This window comes from Diplotaxodon limnothrissa, linkage group LG22, assembly GCF_057381915.1.
Source record: "Diplotaxodon limnothrissa isolate DT_005_m linkage group LG22, D_limnothrissa_male_GT1.1, whole genome shotgun sequence".
NCBI lineage: Eukaryota > Metazoa > Chordata > Actinopteri > Cichliformes > Cichlidae > Diplotaxodon > Diplotaxodon limnothrissa.
Window position 1 is genome coordinate 13,276,870 of NC_140616.1, and position 25,493 is coordinate 13,302,362.

Sequence of the window (25,493 nt, forward strand, 5' to 3'; positions counted from 1 at the left end):
TCTGAGTAAAAACTTAATAGTAAATTTAAATTGAACAGTGTTGAGCTATACAAGGCTCTCTCGAATAAATGAAAACTAAAGTATTAATTTTGAAATGAGTATATTTTGTTGGGTAAGTAAACACATAAATATGTCTGTTTAAGACTGATTGTTTTGGTCTTTTTTGAGTCTTCGTCAGTTACATTTTTAAGTACAGCAAATTAATTGTTTGGTGCTTTGCTTCTCAGATAATTCATACTAGTCTAAAATTTGCACTTAGGAGCAAATATGAAACACTACCTTGCATACATCCATTTCCCTTAAGTTTCCTCTCTGCTACATTCCTGATATGTATTAAAAGGTATTTATTTAACTAGTGTGACCAGGTCAAAGTGTAGAAAAGATATTAGATAGCTAAACTTCTATGTCAGTCATTTTTATATCAGTAAATTTAGCAGGTGAGAGCTCAGATTTATCTTTAAATTACAATTATGCACTCCAGTAAAGGAAATGAATGAGGCAGAGGGTATTTGCTTGCATATGACAAGCTTATATACAAGGCTTTTTTTTAAAAAATTTTTTATTGTTGAACGACAAAGGATGCAACATAACAGACACCAAAGGCAAAATAAATCAGAGACATAACTGTCATATCAATCTGTAAATATGAAAAAAGGTTTATATGAATTGTTCCCAATTCATAAAAAACAACACTGAAAAAAGTGAATGAACACACATCAGACAAATTTCTATTCGTGGCCAAGTTAATAAATGAGGGTATGAACATTTTCACATAGAACTGTTCAAAAAAAAAAAGTTGAAAAAATACAGCTGCTTAACCTTGCTGTTAAAAGTTGTGCAATTATAAAGTGCCATTTCTTTAGAAATTGAAAAAGAAAATCACCGTTCGCATGTTTTCTAGGAAAAATTATGTCTTGTTTCATTCGGCAGTGCGATGGTCCACTCAGTCACTTTGCACAACTGTGCAGCAAATTAAAGATTACAAAATTAGCACCCCGTTCAAACAGGTTAAATCTCCTCCTTATATCCTTGAGCCATTTATTTGCACGCTCACAAGCCAATCTTCTTCCAAAGAGATGCAATGGCACATTTCTGGGGGTTGTGAATGCTATTCCCAGTATTTTCACAGCATCCACTCTCTGTGGATATTTAGTCAGAGTCAGACTCATTCATGGCCTCTCTCCTCACGCTCACTTCCAAAAATCTAGCCTGTGCATGTTCCAGGCGTATGGAGCCTCTGTAGATCCACTCTCTGTGATGGTCAGCCTGAGTGAGACATAAAAAAGGCACACTGTCAAGGAAAGGTGATTAGGAAAAGAAACGGGAGTGTTGTTTGTTTGTTTTTTTTAGTTTTGGATTATTTAAACATAGCCAAGGCGGACTTACACTGGAGATATGTTTTTAGGTTAAACATGCTGTCTGTAACTCATAATTTCAAACCTTCCTGAAATCCTGTGCCACAACCTGACAAGCACCTCTGTTAAATATATTTACTGAAGTATGAATAAGCATTAGATCTGCTGTTGACTGGTTAAAATGTAAAGATAAAAAAAAAGAAAAAAAAAAAGACACCCACCTGAAAAACAACCTGTATCAAGCTGCAGTCGATCGCCTGCACCTCACACCTCTGCTGCTCTCCGAAGTATTCTGCATTGAGGCTCTGTCCAACACTGTATATGGTCAAATGAGGGTACGGCCAGTCCTTCATGTACTGTTTCATGAAATGCTTATGAAAGCCGTCGGGAATGTCGTCAAACATGTTTTCCACTGTTGAAATAATGAATTAAATACGTAAGCGTGCTTCAAATAAACACTCTCCTGTCTGCTGCTTGCTGCAACTGTGAGTAAAAGAAAAGCCGGAGCACAGCACAACTTACACGGTCTGCAAACCAGGTGAAAAAAAGGTAAGCCGACATAGACCGGCGTGTGATCATCCATAAAGACCAAGAACCTGGAAAATGAAACAGCGATGTGTGAGACACTCGTTTCTTCTGACAAAAAGCCCGTGATTATGTTTGTTCATAGAGGTATGAACACCTGAAGCGGTTCTTTCTGCTGGGGAGCTCGGCTAAAACACCAGGCCGGAACTGGAACTTGTTATCCTGGCACTGAACAACAACCCGAGTGCCGACAAAAAGATGCTCTACCTTTGGTGGGGTGTCAAAGGCAATGTGGTGACCGGATACTAGAATCTTCCCCTTTTCTTCAAAGCTAACTTTGTACTTTAACCGTCCATCTTCTGGTAAAGAGGAAGAAAAATTTTTTTTAGTTCCTACCATTTAAATGCTATTTCCTTTTTGAATAATGGTGGTTCATATTTAAAAGTGAAGTACTGCTGTCTGAACACATGTCAGCCTGCCTAGATTTTACCGCATGTACTTCACAAATTAGAAAGAAAATGAAAATGCATCTTTTATAAACAGGAATAACATATTTTAAGTTATTATTCACCTTTTTAACGTTTCATTTGTCTTTGTCTTTCATTTTCAGTTTATTTAACAAGGGTTCAAATTCTTTTAATTGCTTTGGAGCACTTTGGTCAATGTCCTTTTTAAAAAATTTAAGTTGCTGGCTCATGCAGTGACAAACGCAGAAAACTAAGAATAATAAAAAAAAAAGTGGTTATACTTCATTAAGTCATGTCCACAAGTGCAACAGTTTTCCTGCATGCACCATGACTCTATCACTATCCTAAATATGCCCAATGGAAGCAGTGCGCCCTGTAATTGACTGATGTCCAGAGTGTGCAATCCTCTCGCCCACTGCCAGCTAAATATGAGAAAAAAGCTGAAAATCTTAACCACACTGAGGTCACATCCTTAAATGTGTATATTTTGGTGGACAAGAATCCATCGCTTAAAGATATTTTCTTTACGCGCCTGGTTCTGCCAGAGCCTTCTTCCTGTTAAAAGGGAGTTTTTCCTTCCCACTGTCACCCAAGTGCTTGCTCATAGGGGGTCATGGGGCGACCGTGGTTCAGGGGGTTGGGAAGCTCATCTTGTAACCGGAAGGTTGCTGGTTTGATCCCCAGCTCTGTCTGTCTTGGTCGTTGTGTCCTTGGGCAAGACACTTATCACCTACCGACTACTGGTGATAGCCAGAGGCGCGATATGGCAGCCTTGCTTCTGTCAGTCTGCTCCAGGTCTGCTCCTGCTACAACTGTAGCTGCCTCCACCAGTGTGTGAATGTGAGAATGAATGAATAGTGGAATTGTAAAGCGCTTTGAGGGTCTCGAAAAGTGCTATATAAATGCAATCCATTATTGTTATTATCATATGATTGTTGGGTTTTTCTCTGCATGTATTGTTTTAGGGTCTACCTTACAATATAAAGCACCTTGAGGTGTCTGGTGTTGTGATTTGGGGCTGTATAAATAAAATTGAATTGAATTGAATTAAAAGATATTTTTATACAAATATACAAAAAAAACAACAACAATGAAATGAAATGCTCTCATCTGAAAAGGACTAACAAGTTTAAAGGGTAATAAACAAACAAAGAAAATCATAATTCCTGGAAAACCTGCAGTATTTTCTCTTACCCTTTGAAATTATCTCCACTATTTTCCCACGCTGCCACTTCATGCGTTTCTTCCTGGCCAAGACCATCATGTCCACTTTCACTTCATCCTGCGGTAAGTTAGGATGGATGTTCGTAGTTTCATGAGAGCAGTGGGCAGAAGTTGGTGATATCCCAACAGAGGGGTTTATTTCTTTGAGGGCAAAAGTAAGAAGTGGAATTTTAAAGTTATTTGAGAGTTTTGAGAGCAGGATTCAAGTGGTAATGTTTGTGGCCTTACCACTGCTGTTGGAGGGTTTCCTTGTGTCACCGCTGCTGTTCTTGTCAGATTTCTGATTATTGTTCGAAACCGAAAAATCGGAATCAGTGGAATCATCCTCTGGTTGCCACTGCATATCAGAACCGGAGCTGCTGGAGAATTCAGCTTCGCTGTGGGACTGCTGAGGCATCGGCGGTCGCAGGGCGCTGATCTTATAATCGGGCAGTCTGGTCAAGACCACCACTGCTTTCTTTATTAGATTAAGAGAGGCCGAGCCATTTTCCCATTGTGTCATTTGGCTGCTGGTTTCATTTGTGGAGTGAATGGGCTCACATGCCGATTCAGACATAGTGTCTGAAAAGAAAAAAAGCATCAGTGAAACTTGAGCCATCGCCATGCCAGACTTTCATCGTGGTGAGAACAAATCCTGACAACTGTAGCTTGCCATCAAAAGAAAATGAAAATGCTATCAATCAAATTCACATTTAACATTTGTTAAAGCTGCCTTTTCTGTGTGTCAGAGGAGATCTCTTATATAAAGTCCACTGATTTTCACTCTATACAATATATGGTTGCTTAAATATAATTCCCAAGGGGACGAAGGCTTTTTCACCCTCTGTGGTCTGACTCTTCATCGATAATGACCTCAACCTTTTGCCTCAATCTCGAAGGCCATGATTGTAATTTCCATGCTCACAACGGTCCACTTGGTTTTTGTTTGTCTGTTTTTTTTAATTACATAAACCCAAAACCTGTGCTGTCAGGTTAAGAATTAGAGGTTTAAAATCTAATTAGGTGCAAAAATCAGCACATTTTTAAACTACCATCTGCCGCTGGTTTGTTTCACACAACAACAGCACAAATAAATTAATCAGAAGCTAGAAAAAAAGCCTTCTGTTTACAGATAAGCTGTTAGATCTTTAAATTTGCCAGATTTCTTGTTACCTGTGCAGCAAATTGACAGCAGCCACTGCATCTCTTTCTAGCAGCGATATTTGTAGCGTTAAGTGGGGCACAGCATTTACTGTACTGCATTTTCAAGCACTACTTAATAAGTCAGTAGTAAATATACAGGACCAGTAAAATGCTGATCCAGTAGCCAGGTTGAGCCAGGAGGGAAAATGATGAACATGCCCTGGTTGCCACTGAAATTGAAATTAACTTGGATAATGCTTCAAAATAAGTGGACAACGATGACCCGAAGGCCTTTTCTAAACATCTCTTTAAGACAGGGGTGTCCAACTCCAGGCCTCAAGGGTCAGTGTCCTGCAGGTTTTAGATGGGTCCTTGAGCCAACACAGCTGATTTAAGTTGCTAATTACCTCCTCAACATGTCTTGAAGTTCTCCAGAGGCCTAATTATTTGATTCAGGTATGTTGACCCAGGCTAAGGTCTAAAACCTGCAGGACACCCCTGCTTTAAGACCACACACCATTGTCAAAACATTATGATGAAAATATGGTGAATAAAGTGGTGTAAAACATAAACAGAAAGAAAAAAAAATATATATATATATATATATATATATATATATATATATATATATATATATATATATATATATATATATATATGTATGTATCTCACTAACATGCAAAATATAACACTCCAAATGGCAGTGACTCAGTCAGGCCAGCCACTAACTGTAGAAATACCTGGTGTCAGAGCTCAGCTCACAGCAGCATGTTTTAAAGGGGTGGCCAGGAGCAGCTGGAGAGTAGACAGCACCTGCTGTTTCATTAAAGCACCACCCAGCTATACCTGTGTGAGCAACTCGGTTTAACTTAGCAAGTTTGTTGTGTAATGTCTTAAAAGTATGTGACATGTGAGCAGTGAGAATGTATAACTTTAATGTTTGTGACAGTACAATCAGAAAAAGAGTATGACTTGTCTAAAGGGCTGCAGGAGAAAGCCTTTTCTCTTTAAGAAAGAACATGGGAGCACTGCTTAGGTTTGCAGAGTTGCATCTGAGCAAACCAGATAATTTATGGAACAATGTGCTTTAGAAAGATGAGTTCCAAGGTGGAGATGTTTGGCCATAATGCACAGCATATTAGCACAAACACGGATCAGTCAAACTGGCTGAAATGCTCTGGCAGGACTGTGCATAAATGAATGCATAAAACCTAATTAAACTGAAGCAACATTGTAAAGAGGAAGTCATACAGAAAACATTTGCATTTTCATTTAAAATTTAATATCTGGATCAGCATTAGCACCAATGCCAAATGGCAACTCCTTGGAAGTGAAACTGTTTTTCGCAAAAACAAACAAAAAACATGTGACATCACTGTGTCCTGAAGCCCTGAGAATGAATCAGAAAATGTGAACTTTTTTGTTTTTGCTGCTACAGGAGTGCTGTAGCACCGTGAGACACTACTCTGAAAGCTGTTTAAAGGGCTACAGCTGTGCCTACTGAGAACGAACAAATAACAAAACAAAGCTGTGTTTAGACACATTTCCTACCTACAATCAAGCTGCGTGGGGGTTTACCTCATTTAATACAAACACAAATAATTCAACCACTTACCTGATGTTATGGCTTAATTATCCGCTGTAATGAGAGCTGGAGCGGCAGCTACATATCAGGCTAACACTGAAATCACTGTTTTGGAGTTTGCGTCATAACTGCACTTTTTTTTCTTTTTTTCTTTTTTTTTTTATATAAATGTGTGTTATCCAAAATTATCAGGCAGGTTTTTCCTCCATCTTAACAGACTTGTTGTTTTTCTCCTTCTTCTCGGCGTTCAAAAGTGGTTGTTAACAAATGAATCTGAGAAGTGCTGCCCCCTATCGTCGTCTCCCCGGTATTGTCCTCCGGCACACGCCATTTTGACTGCAGGCTTGTGTCAGCAGCAGTCTACGAAAACTTAAATAATATGATACCTTTTATTATTTATATAATTTTATGTTAAGAAGCAGTTTCAAACAATATTTTAGACATTGTAACACTATAGGGAGAAAAAAAAACTACAATCAAGTCATCGCTGACTAAATAGTGGTATGTTCTTTTAGTTAATAAAATCAACCATATTCTCAAGTGGACATATATAACACTTCGAATCTATAAATAGTCTTTTTATGAAGGATGTTCTCGCTTACGGCCATACCACCCTGAACACGCCCGATCTCGTCTGATCTCGGAAGCTAAGCAGGGTCGGGCCTGGTCAGTACTTGGATGGGAGACCGCCTGGGAATACCAGGTGCTGTAAGCTTTTCCTCTTTTGTCCAGCAGAGGGCGCTACTGCTCCAGGGTAGACAGTGTTGAAGCAGCAGCCAGGGTAACAAAGAGCGCATTGAGACCACTCATGCTGAATTAAATAATGGTTTGGAGCATAGACGGTCCACACAGAAAAAGTTTTGTATGACAAAAGCTAAACTAGAAGACAGAACTAGGTGAAGAAAAACATGTTAGTTGACCAAAGTAAACAAAAAAACAAAACTAGATTTCAGTTTTTCCCAAATATGGAGGGAATCATGGTAGCCTGGCTTTTTTAAATCTCTTGCCTCTTTAGTTTAGTTTATGCCTCAGACAGAAACTAAATATTTTCAAAACAATGAAAGCTAAACTGAAATGAGCAGCTTCCCCACTCTGGAAATTCGAGGAACTGAAAGTTAGAAACTGAACATATTTGAATACAAACCTGTTTTCCTTCTTTTGCCCTCATTCTGGTTTTGCTGTTGGTTGTTGCTCTTGTGACTAGTCTGTAAAAACCTTCATAGTACCTGTAAGTCCTGCCTACAGCGGTGTTGGAGGACTGTAGGGAAACATGAGCTGCTTTTGATTGTTGATTAATTGTGAGTATGAACACAGAAGATGCATCACATTTAAACAGTTTGACGTACAGAAAAAGAAAACCTGAAATTTGCTAGTTGCTAATTTAATGAGAAATACTTGTGAGAAACATTTTCAGTAACAACCCAACAAAGGCCAAAAGCCTTAAACATGACAGATCTTTGTGTTAATGCTTGGAACAAAGTCTGATTTTAACAGCTCGGTGCTTCGAGCCCTCAGTCTGAAACACTGAAAAGCATCACGATGCACGCCTCATGTCTTCCATGAGACTGCTTGCTTTTTGCTCAATGTCCTGAAGCTTTTTTGTACATACATTATAAACCACATGATCTTAAAAGTATGCACCCACACAGTGGTAAGATTGCACTCTCACCCCACCCCTTCTCCCTCTCTCCATCTCAGGTGATCTGCTCCTCCTGGTAGGTGGAGGTGGAGATCGAGCCATAAGGGTCCACGACGGTCTGGGCGCAGCGTACCACCGTCACCAGAAGGAAAAAACACAGCAGGAAGAGAAAGAAGAGAGCAAAGCCCAGGTCCACGTCCACCTCGAACTGCGGCACGGGGTGAGACGGCTTATCCATGTGGTCAGCGATAATGGTGAAGGGAGACAGTTTCCGTTTCTTCTCCTTTTTCAGCGCAGCAGCATCACTTTGGGACGGCGTGCATGCTCAAGGTGTTGGTGGTGACTTTGCGCATGAAAGAAAAAAGGTGACAAACAGCTTCTGAATACAGAGGCAGCACATAACCAATGAAGTCTATCCTGGCTGCATGGAGGACGACACTTTCAATGCAGAAGCAAATGTCTGGTTTTTATTCCGATCAGCAGCAGTTTGTCACATTTCTGTGTCTAACAAAGGGAGGGAAAAAAAAACACCTGGAAAAACCGTTAGAATGCAAAATATTCCACCATAGATTTACATGTTGCACCTGCAGGGTTATCTTATCGATGAGCCCATAAAAACTGCAGTGAATCACTTCGAATCAGTTGTTAATTACAGTTTATCCAGCAAGTCTTCCCCATAACTTGTTCATTTAAGAGAATTACAACATTTGAAAAGCCAAAGAAGTGACTGATAGACTCTTTTTGTCTTTAATAATCACCACTTTCTAATTTCTCCTGCAGGAACAGGCACAGTAGCTCTCGCTAAATGATCAAAACGTCCACAGCTGTCTGGACACATTTCTTGAAACACAATTTCCAAACTACAGTTGCTAAACTCGTGACTCTTCTGGCAAAACCTCACAAACTCACCCTCACAAACCTCACAACACAAAAACTGCTTTTGTCTGCGTCATCCCCACAACAGGTCATAATAACAACAGTATGCAGCATTCATTACACAAAAAGTACAAAAAGGTGTGTGTGTGTGTGTGTGTGTGTGTTTAGGACACATTTTCAACATCACCTGGTCGTCTTGTAATTCTGCAACCACCACATTGATGATTTAGTAGGTCACCAAGCTCATGATCCATCATAATGCAGTTTATTGGCTGTAAAGCTACGAATGTGACCTTAACCTTGAGCACACTTTGCTTGTTATGTGTTCACTGTGTGCAAGTTTCACTAAACATCCTACCAGCGTTTGCCTGGATGAGCTAAAAATGACAAAAATATGACATAAAAACACAAACAGACCCTCCCCAACCTTTATATTGTGTAGACGTACCAAAGCACTGGTTTATACGGGAAAGAGAAACTGAGTCGCTCTCTGTGCTACTTCTCATTCACAGTAGAAAAGCAGAACACAATAAATGTTAATGTTTTATATGTACAGCAGAGCTCTCTTACTATATATCAACATAAGAGAAAAATATTGAGACACTTTTTTGTAAGTAAATTATTCTGAGGCATCCATTTCTTTTTTTCTTCAGCTCGACCTCGCTCTGACCTGCCACCAGTTTGAACGGCGACTTAAGCAACAAGTGTGAGCAACATTTGTTACTGTGTGAAACTCACTGTGCGAAAATGCGTTTCAGCGAACTTTGAAAACAAAGTTGAGTGAGATCTGTAAATCGTGCCTAATGAGGCAAAAACTGCTTTAAAGTTTTCCCCAAAGAGTGACTGAATCAATACATTATCTGAGGACACTGAGGATGAGTAAAGTTAAACATGTATCCAAGAACCCCCCCCAAAAAAAACTGAAATAATTCAAACTCACCATCCGTCCCGTGCAGGACTTTTCGCTGCAGATCCTCTCCAACAAAACTTTTCAAAAGTGTTCATAGCATCCTGCTTTCCTCTGAGGCTCCTTATTACTCCGATTACATGAGCTGGTCCTCAGTTACAAAAGTCTTTACCAGCCTCCTCTTTCGTGATTGTCAAGAAAAATGAGCAGCCCACAAATTAGCTCTTGCACTGAGAGACACATGCATACACATGCAAGATGCACAAGCATGCACTTGCATCTCACGACCTCCCCAGGGCATGTAAAGCCTTATTAATACTTAAGCAGGAATTGAATAACGGTCTACACAGTTCACAAGTGACTCAAACACCCCACTGCTTTTGTTGTCCTGTCAGGAGGATCTTCATCACTGTCACCGATTAGCCTTCACACCAGCAAAACTTCGGCACCTCAGGTGACACTGAGCTTATTCTTTACACAGAGCCGAAAAGGTAGCGAGGGAAGGAGGGGGAAACTTGATGGTAGAGCAAAAGGAAGAGATTTAAGCAAGAAGAGTAAGATTGTACCCAGAGGAGGAAATGAAAGCCAGAGGAGCAGAAACAGGAGATGCATTAGCAATTAAATTGCAGAGCAGGATGCGAGAGAAGGCTGGAAATTGACTCTGCCACTTTAAAATGGAGATTGTTACAGTGATGCTGCCAGTGACATGAACAGTGTCCAGGCTGTAGTGTAGGGCACGGCGGTAAAGTGATCCCACTCAATATGCAATTAGGTAAGGAGGCCTTTTAGACTGAAGCCAAAATACTGTAGGGAAGAGAGAGATGGGCGGAGGAAGAATCCAGAAGTGGTTACGTCTTAGGATCTTAAATGTTAAACTTTTAGACACTTTTGTTTGTTTGTTTTTAGGACAACTGGGGGAAAAAAAAAAAAAAAATCATCTTGAGAAATGTGCCAGGCGGCTGTGTGTCACCAGCACTTTGTGCCATCTGATATTGTAATAGCTCCACGGTGCCTCCGGGTCTACACCAGCAGAACCAGTGACTGATGTACAGTATTCATGCCAGACTGCATTTACTCCACCTACACAGGGCTCCTTAATGATGACCATATCATTTTGTGTTCCAAAGAAAGGATTCTCAGATCCGCACATTCAGATGAGAGAGAATGGGAATAATGACAGACTGTTATTGGGACTTTGTTTTCATGTAGTACAAATAGTTTATGGAAAAGAACAAAAATGAGAAAAGAGAAAAAAAAAAAGGTCTGAGTAAAACTTTTAGGACTATCAGCTACTTCAACTTTTTTAAAAGACCCCAAAAAGCTGAAAAATGTCCAGTATGTGTACATGCCGTATAATTTGTGTCAATAACAGGCTTCTGACAAAACTGCACTATACATTTTTTTATCTATTTATTTAATATATGTAAAAAGTGATATAAGTGCATAAATACAGAAAAAAGGTCATTCTGGTTGCTAGGCAACACATGGTAACATCATGTGGTTTTCTGAATTAGAGAGATCTTTTTTTATATATAAATGTTACATTTTTGGGAGCTGTCAGTTAGCCAGTTTCACGTAATGACAAAATAAATAAATAATAATTTTGATTTACCAAATATGTTTTTTTCAGTCAAACATATTTGTAAAAACACACACACACGTAAACAAAATAAGGAATTAGAGGAGTTCACCACGGCCCCGGAGAACTAAATATATAAGAAAAACTATGTCAATTGGTCAATTAATTGTCACGTATGCAAGTAGGAACTAAAAGCACTGCTCAGGAAAAATAGAAAAACAAAATATATACACACACACACACACACACCAGTCTAATCTGCCTCGGGGGCTTCTGTGCCTGGAGGCTAATTATTCCAGTTTTCTTACACTTAAGTTTTTTGTGTAAAAGAAAAACCATTCATTCATAAAACCATTCAACGGTTAATCGTCTCCATTATCATTTACTTTAACCTCAGGTTCTACTCCATTATTACCTCAGTGTTAAAAATGCCAAAACTCTTAAGTTTAGTTTGAAATGAAAAGGAAAAAAACCCCACAGAATTGTTATCCATGTTTATCTTTATCATTCTGGTCATTATGAATTTTACATCTCAGCAGCACATAATGCAGAATAAAAACAACTGAGTAGAAGCAAAGCTTTTCAGAAGGAGCCACAGGCAGCTGAGTCATCGACGGGCTTTCAGAGATCGTGGGACGTCTGTGATGAAAAAGGGACAAAAATCACTTTTCTTTCTTCTTTTCTTTAAACAGTTACTTGAAATGATGAAGGCCTTTGCACATTACAATGAAACAGAAAATGTAAACCATACTCTGGGGTGTAATTCTTTTTCTTTTACTGAAGATTTCCATTATTTTTCTTCTTTTTACAACACAAACAAAAATATTTAGAATAAATATAAAAAAATCTAAATCATACTCCAAACAAAAAGGACAATCAGCTTGAATCAAAACGCCATTGAGCCCATTTACTCCAGTATTAATCAATGTCGATCTACAGAAGAACCCATAAAGTGCATGTTGTGATGGGAAAAACAACACTAAATGGAAACGGTACCGACTTTCAGCTGATGAAGATTCACTAAACAATTTTCGGTTACACTCAAACAAATTGCTCCCAAATTTAAACCATGGACTGGACTGAAACAAATAAAAATAAAAACTGTACAAATCAAAAATAATTTTAGGCAAAAACAAAACTAAGACTTAAAATGATCTTGTGTGCGTTTGGCTTCTCAAAAGAAAAGATTTTAAGACACACTAATACAAAAAAAAAAAAAATCATCTGCATGAATCAGAGTGGGGTGTTTGAAACTCAGGACTTCAGTAAATGGACTTAGAGCCCGACATGGTCCACAGAAAGTCACTTCCACAATTCAGAATGGTGCTCATCACAAGGTCACTGACTTCAGTTTGGTTATTTAGAGCAAAAACAGAGGAACAAAATAATAAAGTTGGTAATAGTCAGGAGAGTGTTAACTGACCACAAGGAGGAACTACTACGGCCTCCCCTGAAAACACTTCCAGTATTAAAACATGAAGCTACAAGCAGGTGGGTTTTGGACGTGTAACTTGGTCAACAGCGCAAAATCTTGGCAAACAGCACAAAAAAAAAAAAAAAGAACAAAGAAACACAGAAACAAAAAACAAAAACAGAAAAGGGGAGAAGACAGAGGAAACCACTCAGCTGCTCTGGTGTGAAGCACCATCATGGTTGTCTATGGCAGTCTTCCCCACATTTCATTTAGTGTAAATCAAAGATGCGCAGTCAGCTTTCAACTGGACTACCCGGGTTTAAGAAAGGAGGATGGATGTGTGTGTGTGTGTGTGGTGCCTGCTGCCCCCTTTCAACCTGCCGCGCTCACGTTCTTTGGCTTTCAGACCAGGGCCTGTCATTACTTGACGTGCAGACCTCACAGTCCAATCAGTCCCTCTTACTGTGGTTGTTGTTGAGGACAGTGTGGCCGTTCTGCACATGCCCGTTTCTAGACTTTTCCCTACGCTCGCAATCGCCGTCTTCATCGTCTGACTCAGTTTCCTCCTTATCGCTCCTCTCGTCCTCGACGATGTCCTGATGAGCCAAAAACAAAAACCACAAAAAACAAAAAATGAGACGGGGTAAAATTTTACAACTGGTAGTGTGAGGTGATTGTGTTACACGGCCGGTTTAATAAATTCAAGAAATGCAAAAGCGGGTGTTTCTCACATTGCCCGGCAGGAATTTGACGACCATGCGCAGGATGAGCACCGCCCAGAAGATGTGCAGGACCTGCAGCACACACATCAACCCGTTGAAGAAGTAGAAGCCGAAGAAGGGGGTGTAGAGAGTCAGCGGGTACACAAACGTCGTATGTATGATCCTGAATGAGAGGACAAAGGCAGAACAGAGAGTCCAGTCAGAGCCACCTACAGCCAGCTTCAACAGCCCATTGAGAGGAGCCAGGAGGCTCCACAATGGCTCTGTTGTTGCATTTCCAGAATAAAGTCAGAGGAAGTTTCGAGCAAATTTAGGAAAATTCTACTAAATAAAGTAAACTACCCATTTACCTGCACAGTGCTGCATTAACTGAAAAAGAGCACCAGTAATGCTTATTCATCACAGTACTTTTTTTCCCTGCTTCCCACCCCAGAGGGAATTTGTGTGAATGAATCTGCCTGTTACGAACGTGTACACAGCAGCTATTGTGACACAGAGAGAGGACGCATGCTAAGAACCAGGGACAATATTGGTATGGACACCTTACACCTCCACTTGTGGGGTGGAGTCCTTTCACAGCGAGGAAGAGCAAAACATGAACATGAAGGACACCGGAACAACCTGTTAGGCCATCTCTCAAAAGCCATTTGTGCTCAGTGACGTAATTTACCACAGTGCCCAAAAGAAAACACTGGAAAATTCCCATCATGATAATGAAGATGCTTGGTATCCGTGCAACAGCGCATTTCTCTAATGGCTTTAAAAGTTTTTGGTTAACCTCTGAGGCACAAAGGAATTACACAGATGATGCACTGTATCCTGTAACTGTATCCTTTACCATTTCTAACAACGGAAAACATTTATTTGTATTTATACTCTTTTTATTTTTTACCAGAAGGGGAGGATTATGAGGCGGGTGACAATGAAAACTGCAGCAAACATGGTGAAGATGAAGTTGCAGGTCCTCCTCCAGCCTGCATAGTTGAACATCTTGGCAGACTTTAAAGAGAGAAAGCATTCATTCATTTTAAAGTCACAATTATTCATTCTCATAGCTTTGTATGATAGTAGTGCATTGCTATAAATGTTTTTGCATTATGGATATAAAATCTCAAAAAAGGGACACGGGTTGGAAAATAGTATTAGCTAGAAACTAATACAGAGAAACTGATGTGTAGCACATCAGTTTCTCTGTATTCAAACTGTCAAACTGCATTGTCTCTTTAAAATTAATAAATAGAAACAGAAAGAAAGAAACTGAAATATGGAGACACAGATAGTGAAAATGGAGTGATGAGACAGGTAAACTGAAAGAAAGAGGCAATAGAAAAAAAAAGAAGATGGACAGACAGAAAAGTAAAGAAAGAAAAGAGATGCAGAGAGATGACAGAAAGAAAAGTGGACCGATAGAGGTAGAGAGGGGTAGATAGAGAGAGATGAGAGTTAGCTCTTCATGCATTTTCCTCTAGAGGGCAGGCAGTCAATGCTCTTAAGATTAGCATGGAGGTACTCTGCAGTGTTTGTAGGTATCAAGGCAGAGGGCTGCTTGATACCTGCTGTGTGATTACATACATTCATTTTGTACCATTTCCTGCCATGTTAGCAGGTTGTCGTCATACCTCCATTAAATAGTCAGCGGCATCGTGAACCAACATGATCAAAGTCCCTGCCCGGATGTAGTTGACCAACCAAGAAAAACTGATGAGGGCGATGGTGGCCACATGGTGAATTATCTGTTCTTTGAAATCCTGGCGAAAAGACAGAAACGGATGATGCAAGAACTGAAATCCACCAGATTTAGTCACTTATTGATCAAGCTGTAAAGATAGGTCACCAATCGACCGCATTTGTCTGGTAGATGCAACTTTTACAAATAAGATAAGATAACCTTTATTAGTCATTAACTTCTTGCACGCAGAGGATTGTAGAACTTCAGCGGTATAAAAAGAAACTAAATACACGTTCAAAAGAGTTAGAATAAAAGAAAGAAAAGAAAAACTCAACTGAAAGTTACAAAACAAATCTTCAAATCGGAAGCTGATTGCAGCTCTGATGCTTCCCAGATAAGCCTAAAAAAAAAATCCTACATTTCGGTTTAAAAGATTAGTTCCTTGAACTTGTGAACCAGCGTTACAAAACAGGCCGTGGCACAGAGGCCTCACAGTTTGCTTACAACAACATGCAAACCTGTGGACAAAATGGTAAATCAGTCTCTCCACAGTGAGATTTCCACAGAGCTCTGGTCACACATTAACTCAGAGACGCTAAAAAGCCAACAGCATCCAACCAAAGGAGCAGCTCCGTTTGTTGTTCACTCACTATGACTTTAGCAAAGAGACGATAAAGTGGAACCATTCACCATCGATAACGCCGTTCTGAATGCAGAAAGTACCACTCGATACAATAAAGTCAGGACTTGAGGAGAAAATCAATATCCAAACCTCAAAATACATTCTCAGTGTCATACGCACTCACTGGGTGAATTCTCTGGATGGAGGGTTGCTGAGGGGTTTTATAGGATAGACATCTAACAGAGCTTAAAGACAAAACAGTATCGCTTACTTTTCGCTTGACATCTGACGCTACGCTGAAAAGCAGTGAGATGTAGAAGCCTAGTTCGATCATGTAGTACCAGTACTGTGAAGGCAGCAGCGGCTGGGAGAGTAGAGGAAGAAGAGTTATTTTAGCCATTGCTCAGGTCATTATTTGAATGAAAGCAAGGCCACAGAGCAGTTTTAAATACCATTTTTGGGAAGTTCTCCCATATCAGCTTCACATCGTAGAACCATGGTTTCTGAGAGGAGAGACACAATCAGCGTATTAGTGATGGTTTAAGTGTTCAACACAACAGCTCAAGCACTCTAATACACAAATGACAAGCAATACAAGCACAGCATCCCACAGCGTGCAGACACAGTTCAGTTTCTGTCTTTCTGTGTAGCAAAGAGACTTTCTATTTCACCAAAGAACAGAACAAATGTTTTCACTCAGCACAAAGGTGTTTCTAGTCATGACGCAGATGTTACATATCCAAACTTGAAGTGAAGTTTCACCTTGCGTTACCCACACAAATACAGTCACCAGAGTGTTTCTGGAATCCCCCTATTATTTGCCCGTAAAAGCCAAAGTGAAGAGGACGACGATGACTGACAGCTGGAATCAAGTTACAATTCAAACCTTACCATGAGCTTCTATGATTTTACTCGCTTTACATGTTAACTCTCCTTTTTTTTTTTTTTCTGTCTCTGTACAAAAAACAGCTCCAGCTGAACACAAATAACTTTAATTAGCTGGTCAGTTTTGTGGCTGAATCTCAGGAGACTCACTGTAGGAAACAATCTTCAACTTGCAGAAATGCATTTACTTCTATTAACCTTTGCATAGTCGTTGTTTGCAGAGAAACTTTGCTTTGTGCAAACATTTCTGACAGTATACTCACATCAATTAGGACTGCCAGGCCAGCAAAGAAAGCAAGAAGGTAAAAGGTAAATCTCCAACTGGAAGAGAGCGCACAACAATCTCAGAAATGTAGTTCTGGTAAAGCGTGACTTCATCATACAATATCGTAACACTGGCATGGCACATGCAAAAAACACCAAGACATGTTCCTACTGTGCTAATGTTGCTTCTGAAGTGATCCCATTTTATTTTTTACATATAGTTTACATATAAACTAGAAAACCCCATTCCACTACTGCCTGGAAACACCTGGTTTACATTCAGTGTTTTTTTAAATCTGGCATCTATCATTTTTCTGCTTGCAGTCAGTATCCTCTCTGCAATATGGGCGGTTTTGCAACAGCATTTAAAAAATGTCCTGCTCCCTTTTTTGTGGGTGTGTCTGGGTTAAAACCCAAGGTACTCATGATAAAACAGTCATCTGTGCACAATGGATAAGTGATGGATAATATAAACAAAACATTTTTTATTGTTGTCGTAATGACAGCTCATACAAAAAGCTTTGCAAGGTTACATCCAATGAGCCACTCTTACTGTCTGACACAAGTCCATTTTAAGACAGTTGACTGGGCCATTTCTAGATGTGCAACCTGTTGGATGTTTCAGCATGCAGAGAAAGCTGTAGCTCTCTACTGTGATAGATGTGCGCTTTAAACACAGCCTATTTTGCCATCTTTCAGCTCCATGTTTTTATTCTTAGACTCTACTATACCAGCATTGCACGACTGACAGTTCAGAATAATGCTTAGTTATCTTTTACTAGGCTATTGTGCAGTCCAGCATTCATCCTTTTTCAGGCAATTTTTGTTTTTTGTTTTGTGCATTTTATGTTCAATATAGGTATTTGTTGTGCCTGAAAATGAACAAATAAATGAAAATGAAAAATGAAAAATCCTCTGTGTAAAACAAGTTCCTCGTCCTTTAAGGCCGCTTTCTTCTGATTGGCTGGCTCTCACAAACAGAAGATTTGAACAGCACGTGGGTGGGACTGCTCACAGCCACAGCCGTGTGTCTCAGATGACTATACTAAGAATATCCTTTCTCTGACGTCATTATATACATGTGCTGACGTCATTATATGAAACTTTTGCCACGTTAAATAGAAGTATCAACCATAGTGACAGCAGATAGAGCTGCTTTATGGTCTTTTAACGATGCATAAAAAAGAAAAATGCATTAAAATAAATGCTATTAAAAGCCTCCTTCACGTGGCTTTACTGTCATGGGGACCTGTATTCTCACCAAAGCAAATTATTATTATAACATGATACTTTGAAGCTGAAGTGTCAGATTTGGTAGAAGGATATGAAATTGTTATTTTACCTTGCTTCCCTAAATTTTTTGAGCTTGCTGGGTCGGTCCTGGTTCCTCCGGCGCCTGAACCACCTCTGGACCTGTCGCACTGAACACCCTGTCTGCTTGCTTAAACTCTCAATGGAGCTCTGACATGACAAGCAGAACAAAGAAGAGAAGAGTCAGCGCTGTATTTATAGTTGCAATGATGTCAGTCAAATGTCTCATAAAGTGTATAATACATTTCCTTAACTAGAAGTCTTTAAATATGTTAATTTCATAGGTGACTTTGGGCATTTTAACATGGGAGTCTATAGCAATTTCAGCAGCCATCTGATACTTCTGTACCGGCTCGATGACACTGCTTGGGCCAACCACATTAGATTTAGATAAATCTATCGTGGTCTCTTCTATTTAAACCTTAAACACTAAAATCTTGCATAGAGTACGAATTAAACACCTGTGACGTATGCAAACACAGGTACCTGTTTGGGATGCTTTGATGTGCTGCAGAAATAGGACTCCAGGACTGGATTTGGAGAAGCACGAACACGCTGCTTGTCACTCACTCCCAGAAGAGAGGCCAGAGGAATCGCGACAGTCCTAGGGGAAGAGGAGGAGAAGGGGTACACTTGGGTAGAAAATGAGGCTTACACATCATTTCATATTTGTCAGAAAGAAACATGCAAACCAGGCAGACAGGTGTAGATTAATAGGCAAATGACAGTGTGGGACACAAGTGTTAGAGAAAACTCACTGCTCAAATATCTGCCTGATGATGAGGAAGCAGAAAGCGATGGGTATAGTAGCCCAGAGGTCCTGAGGTTTAGGGAACACTTTGCCATCGTGATCCGTCAAGTCAGCCCAGCCGTGGCCTTCGGGAAACCAAATCCAGTCCGCCCATATCAGTTCACTCAGCCGAGACAGCATCCTATAGACAAAACACAGAGAGAGGAGTCTGCATGTTATGGAAGGAAATTAAGACAAGTATTAAAAAGAATATTTTGTCTGCTTGGTGATCTCCTTCTAGATTTTCTATCAGATAAACCCAGCAACTAACTCAGCCGTGACCGTATCCTGAGAGGAAGCTCTGCAAACTGAAAGCTGAGAGTAATTAGTATTGATTGGAAGTTATTAATCTAACCAAGCGTCTCCAACACACACCATCTCTTACACTTCCTGCTCTAGATAAATGGGAGTACTGAAGGCAGTATTGTTGTGTGTGTTTTCCAGCACACACAACAATATTTAAAAAACAAATACATAAACTGTCTGGGTCAGCATGAAAAAACAAAAAGAAAAACAGGTACCATCTCCAGCAGTTGCCATGCTGGATGTCTGACAGCAAAGTCTTATCCGCAGATTAACGCAAAATGCTGCGGCGCCCAAGCTCAGCTGCCATTATGTGTTTAATTAAATAAGTACTCACTGATTAATGACATACTGTTTATCTGAACGGCAGACAGGAAATTGCACAACAGCGTGTACTAATAATCTCTTAAGCGAGACAACATGATATTCACCATTTGTGGTGTTTATTCATTTCCACTGTAACTTCTAGAGAAAAGAGAACTACACAACTGCTCTGACAAGCTCAGTTAACACAATGATTACGGTGGATTTCATCATACACATGTTAAACAAAGCAATTACAGAAGTCAGGGCAACTTCTTTTTATACAACTTTCTAACTATGGGGTTAGCCTCTAAGACAATCTGATGAGGAAATGTATAAAAGGATATGCATTGCATGAATTCTAAATGTTGCTTTTCAATGCCTGAGATATCAAATTAATAATAATAATAATAATAATAATAATAATAATAATAATAATAATAGGAGGGTCACATTGAACACTCCTATTTTAAAAGGGATCCCCAACTAAAGATTTTCAGTGCACTTTCATCATGTGCTCCTTCACTTTAAAACAAACAAACAAACAAACAATCTAATTCGAGTTTCACGTTCACACACATAAACATGTTCCATATCTACCTTTCACAGTATAGCAGCATATGAGGGGTTTATATCCATCAGAGTAATTAATCTGACAAAACTGAACACTTATGGATGGCTGCAGTTTCTCACATTCCCCTGTGATCAGGGTCATGACTGTTCGTTCTATTTCACAGCAACCTGTCCTGCAAAGGTAGTGCAAAGTTTACTACGTTACAGGAAAGGAGTCTTTCCCGTCTTTCGTATTCCTTAGACTTGTTCATGCCCTTGCTACAGTATTGTTTTGTCTCTTTGTGCTGTTGGAAAACTGATATACTCAATCACAATGATAGCAATGGTAAAAGAAAAAGAAAGGGGGGAGGGGATGGCAGATGTTGCTTATATGCTAAAAATGGATCATTTTAGCTTGATGTTAGATCATTGCCAGGCAAGGTGATGACATATTAATAAACCATATATAATTAAACTTTTGTGGCTTTAATTTAGATTATGCCGTTTTGAAAATACAACAGCAGAATGCTCTTCTTCTGCACTAAAGGGACATAAATGCTAAAAAGGGTCATTTTAGCCTGTTGCTAAGTGATTACAGGCACCATGATGACATTGCAATATATGATATATATGTAAGAGCCTGAGTTTGCTTATTCAGATGGCCTAGGAGTAGTTTGCAGTCGCACACGCACGCACGCACACACTAGACTTTCCTTGCCCCTTGTATTTTTATTTTACCAATTTTTTTACAGCTCCTTTGCCATCCAGCCACTGGTTATGTTGTACTCCGATTTATAGTCAGCTGAATGTACCAAAGGCACTGATCTTTTGGAGGTTGTTTTCATCTACTGTCCTGGTCTTTTCTCCTCTTCTTATCCACAGGAAACCTGTGGGGACCACACTTTGGAGCACAACCAGATTACATCACTGACCCAGCATGCACCTAACGCACAAAGTAATGGTGGCGTTTGTAGGTCATAACATGTTAGGATGTTTATGAAGCAGTATTTTGTTGTGTTTTTAGCCAAAGAACTACCGTACAGAATTTTTTTATGTAACTGCATAAAGGCATTAAAGAATCTTCTAATCTTCTTCCAAATAATAATATAATAATAATGGATTGGATTTATATAGCGCTTTTCAAGGCACCCAAAGCGCTTTACAATGCCACTATTCATTCACTCTCGCATTCATACACACACAAAGACAATGATGTGACCAGGGAAACCAGTGCTGTCATGAACCAGGTTTCGAGTGAAATCTGGATTGAGATGTCTTAAATTTCGAACTTTTGATTTTAATTTTTGGACCAAAAACAAGGAGCAGAGTCAGAAACCTAAAGAGCAGTATGACTGCTTTGTTATTAGAGTGTGCAAACAGCAACATAATCTGCAGTCAAACAAACTGCATGATCTCAGCGTAGTTACAGGCAAAACCTCAAAGGAGGTTTAGTCACCTATGGATTCGGGCCATTTGAGTCGGAACATTGCTTTACTGCTTCACATTTTTTACTGCAGACAGTGTTTTGTGACAGTGTGAGCAACTTTCTGTTGCTAAAAATTGAAGAGGAAAATCCAGCTTTATGTGTGTGTGGACTTTAACCTGCTTCGAATCTGCTCGGTCAGCCTTAATTTGGCTTCAGTGGGACGGCTGTTTCAGAGATACAGCGACTCATCTGGAAACAGCCACAGTCAAATATCAACTATCTTGTTTGTTAGAGTTACTCAGGTTGATTTGAGTCAACCTGTTTCCTGTTGTTTGTCAACTCTCATGCCTCAGTGAGAAACCCTTTTCTGAAAGTGTCCACAATGTTGCTTAGCTGACTGCAGATCAGGTTAAGTCTTTTGAACTTTACAAAAGGAGAATGGGTTCTCTATAAAACATTATAGATGTGTTAATGAGTGCAGGTTTATTCAGTCCTGAGTGATTTATGGAATTTGGGTGAACATGCAGAAGGACTTGCTGTCTAACACGGGGAACTGGAAACCGACCCGCTCAGGCTTTGAGGTACACATTTGTACCTGTAGTTGGTCCAAACTAAACTAGCAACATTTAAAAGCAAGTGAAAAAATGCAGCGATAACATGCAATAAAATTCCAGAGGCCTAAGAGTTTATAGGTAAGTGACAGCAGCACCTGCCTTTTTTACAGCAGCAGTATCTGCTCTGATGGTGTAATGTTTCCTCCAAGTCTTCCTGACTGGAGATCAATAGTTGGCGGAAGAACACCAGCCGCTCAGCGATAAGCTGAAATAAAGCCGCATATTTTCTTAACCAGCTTTTGTACTACTTAAGCTTCAAACTGCATGCATTTGTTCTCACATGATTTTGACTGCTTCATAACAAATCTCATCTCTTCTATCTCTGTGTGAGAGCTGTCTAGGTCTCTTACAGTTAATGATCAATATCTTCTGCCCAGTTTTTCTGCATTTTTAACTACTTAAAAATATTCCTTTGAAATCTAAATTGACAGAGGTACAGAGAAGACAATTAGTTTTCCTTAAGGCTAAAGGATTCACTGGATAATCACAACTTTCACTTTCATACCTTTTCAAAATGCTTTTCCTCCTTTTTAGCACATACAAAATCAACAGTAGCTGCTTATAATAAGACTGGATATGAGATCAGGGCCAGTCACACAGACTGCAATTTGTCCATGTACTATAAAGAATCATAACTCATCTTTCTTTTGTTGGTTTATTTTAAATAAAGTAACCACATTATTGCGGTAGAACTTACATGATATATGATAGATAAAGGATATATTTTCCTACTCTCTTAATAACTGCAACTGTTCAATACTTTGAATTTAAGAGTTAGACAACTGTAAATGTAACTGGTGCCACTTTAATCATTTTTATTTTGTGAGTTAAGAAATGGTTGACCTTAAATTAAGAATCACTCAAAATAAATACTGTACAGATCTTGCTGAATCAATTCCTGTACAACCAACTCATTTTAAGGTGGACCTAATATGCTAAAGTGTTTTACCGCAGACTTCTAGGTTTCTTGCATGATATCATGCATCACTGCTCAAACGTTGTCCAATATATTAGACACAACCACCTGTTGCTAAGCAAAAATTTCTATTACCCAAAACTGGCCACTGCCTTGAAGTGGTTCCCAAAAGTTGCTGGTTGTTGCTGGTTGAAATCGTTTGCAAAGAAGGTGCTGCACTAAAAACTCCTTGTGATTGCTTTGGTTGCTAGCAGATTTGGCAGGTTGCCTGTGATTTCTGATGTTTGTCTGCAAATCCTCACCAACTACTAGTAGTACAACTTGGAAAAGTGCAACACAAATGAAAATCAAGGAGCCCTGACTTCAAAGTAAAAGTTGTGCCTTGGCGCTAGCCAAGCCAACATGTTGGCAGCTTTTACTTTGTAGCTTTTACTTTGAAGGAAAAGAGTCTCCATCTCCAGTTTGTGTCACACCTTTTCACTACTGCTCAGAGGATAGCTGGAAATTGTAGACAAGTCCATCACTTGCATTCAAAGAACGATCACAGCAATCAACCAATGAATCCAATTACAAGATGTTTTTTGCCAACAAGTTGGGAATATATATTTTTTCCTTAGCAACAGGTGGCTGCCAGTGGGTCACTGACCAGTCTATAGGCTTGTTTGACTACTGGCTCGATCATATTAATATTTTCCACCCACTTACGACAGGTTGTTGCCAGTCCCCTGTGTGACTGGGGAATCATTCATTTCATCCTACACAGTTGCTATCAGTGAGCTTCTGGTAGAATGAAGGTCTAAGGATTTTTCACAGTGACTTTTTTTATACTCTCAACATGTATAATCCATTGGTGGCCAACTAAAAGTATGCAGGTCTAAGGCTCTTGTGCACCGGCTTTTATTTTTCTGACCTGGAAGCTGCATCCATCTTTTATAGCATCTGTGGTTGACATTCTGTTAGGTCAAAGAGTCTGTGTCACCTTACTTTACAGAAGTGGCTCTACCCACCAGCTTCCCAAACTTTGTTTACCAAAGACAAGCCAATCAGAGGAAAGCTAGCTTTACAAATTGGTTTCAGATTATGAATAGAGAGGGCTGCACCAAAGCCTAGTAAAAGATGAATAAAGATTATTTTGAATTTGAATCAGGCCTGCAAAGCTACCCTAGTAGCACACAAGAATTGAAAGCTGGAGCTAAAAAGTGAGGTTCATACGTCCTCTGTAAAGTTTTCCAGTTAGTGTGTGACACCATCTACGCTGTTTGCGTAAGCGTGTGCAGGGAGTGGCTGCATGAGATTAAGCGTGGTGCAAGCGGGGAGTCTCCCGGACATAGCGGAACAGCCTGTCTGACTCACTGAGATGGAGCCTTGAATAAGTTTCCCGAACAACTACTCTTAACTCTCTTATCAGAGAGTGCCACTTATAATACTCAGCCTGATGAGAGTTCTACAAAAGAGCAAGATAAACCAGGCTAACCTCCCCTGAGTGTTTACGTTAGAAAACTTTTCTTTTGCGGACACTTAAATTGCACGCTCAGAGATATAAATGGCCGTTTATCTTTAGCAAACAACTTCCTAACGGCGGCTGTTTGCGGTTTGCACACTTTCATGACCTTTTTTTTAATCGCGGTGTTCCCACAAAACAAACACAGCCGACATTCGGGACAAGTAAAGGCCTGCTAGCTTAAAGTGTGAGAGCTACTTGAACGTCCCCCTAACTGGTGAACCGGAGACGGCGTGTGTCAGCTAAGTTTCATGGGTATCTTCCCCCGCCCGGCTGAAACTTCACGTAAATGCTCCAGGGAGGGCGACTCTCCTGTTTCTGTCTAAAAATAGCAGAAATGAAAAACAGTGTGTGCGTCCGAGATTAAGTGTAAAGGAATTAAAGTTTTGAGGGAGCTTTGTACGGTCTTAACCGCATCGTGTAACGGTGCCGTACTCACCTCTCTCCGCTGTTTGTAGTAAGCAGGTAGTCCTAAAATGTATGGCGGCGGCTCTGATGCTGCTGCTTCTGCTTGCCCTCTGTTCCTGTAGCAGCTGACGAGATTTCAGCTAGTTCTCGCCATTAAAGTCGCTCCAACTTGACCGCTCAGTGAGCTGTAATCTACTCTTTCCTCCAACCACAAGTTCGCCACATTCTCAGTCAAGAAAAAAACAAAAGCCCGTGTCGCACTTTTCTTCCTAAACTCTCTCCTGGGGTCGTGATTTTAGCTGGATCCAAAGAGGATGTCAATAACTTTTGTGTTTTTTTCCCCCTCCCCGTTTCATCAAAGTAGTCTAAAGCTGTTTCCGCTGAACTGCCGGGTTGGATATGGTAGATATCAAGTAAAAAGAGGATGAGACGGGGGAAGGCTATTTAAAGTGACGGTAGCCTAGTCTACATCTATGAGGAGTGTTTAGTGCCACACGAGGCGGAAACGCGCCTC

The 25,493-nt window shown here is 39.9% G+C and overlaps 3 protein-coding genes and 1 non-coding gene across 4 annotated transcripts; 1 reads left to right on the forward strand and 3 right to left on the reverse strand.

Moving 5' to 3' along the window:
• Nucleotides 1-813: 813 nt before the first annotated feature.
• On the reverse strand, nt 814-6,480 carry LOC146609550 (histone-lysine N-methyltransferase SETDB1-B-like). Its single transcript, XM_085346465.1, has 7 exons — nt 6,309-6,480; nt 3,800-4,132; nt 3,542-3,712; nt 2,038-2,239; nt 1,878-1,951; nt 1,577-1,767; nt 814-1,266 (listed from the first exon to the last, which is right to left on the reverse strand). Exons 2-7 carry the CDS (start codon nt 4,125-4,127, stop codon nt 1,150-1,152), a joined length of 1,083 nt encoding a protein of 360 aa, XP_085202591.1. The 5' UTR covers nt 4,128-4,132; nt 6,309-6,480; the 3' UTR covers nt 814-1,149.
• A 394-nt stretch (nt 6,481-6,874) lies between these two features.
• LOC146609551 (5S ribosomal RNA) lies at nt 6,875-6,993 on the forward strand. The gene has a single exon (XR_014905106.1). It is a non-coding gene; the product is annotated as a 5S ribosomal RNA (ribosomal RNA).
• Nucleotides 6,994-7,972: 979 nt separating this feature from the next.
• On the reverse strand, nt 7,973-8,155 carry LOC146609552 (cortexin domain-containing 1 protein). The gene has a single exon (XM_085345951.1). It carries the CDS (start codon nt 8,153-8,155, stop codon nt 7,973-7,975), a length of 183 nt encoding a protein of 60 aa, XP_085202077.1.
• Nucleotides 8,156-11,767: 3,612 nt separating this feature from the next.
• Nucleotides 11,768-25,387, reverse strand: cers2a (ceramide synthase 2a). The gene is made up of 12 exons (XM_085346033.1): nt 25,011-25,387; nt 18,925-19,098; nt 18,653-18,770; nt 18,198-18,316; nt 16,855-16,912; nt 16,159-16,209; nt 15,978-16,070; nt 15,035-15,163; nt 14,308-14,414; nt 13,425-13,578; nt 13,157-13,289; nt 11,768-11,918 (listed from the first exon to the last, which is right to left on the reverse strand). Exons 2-12 carry the CDS (start codon nt 19,095-19,097, stop codon nt 11,887-11,889), a joined length of 1,167 nt encoding a protein of 388 aa, XP_085202159.1. The 5' UTR covers nt 19,098; nt 25,011-25,387; the 3' UTR covers nt 11,768-11,886.
• Between the last annotated feature and the right edge of the window lie 106 nt (nt 25,388-25,493).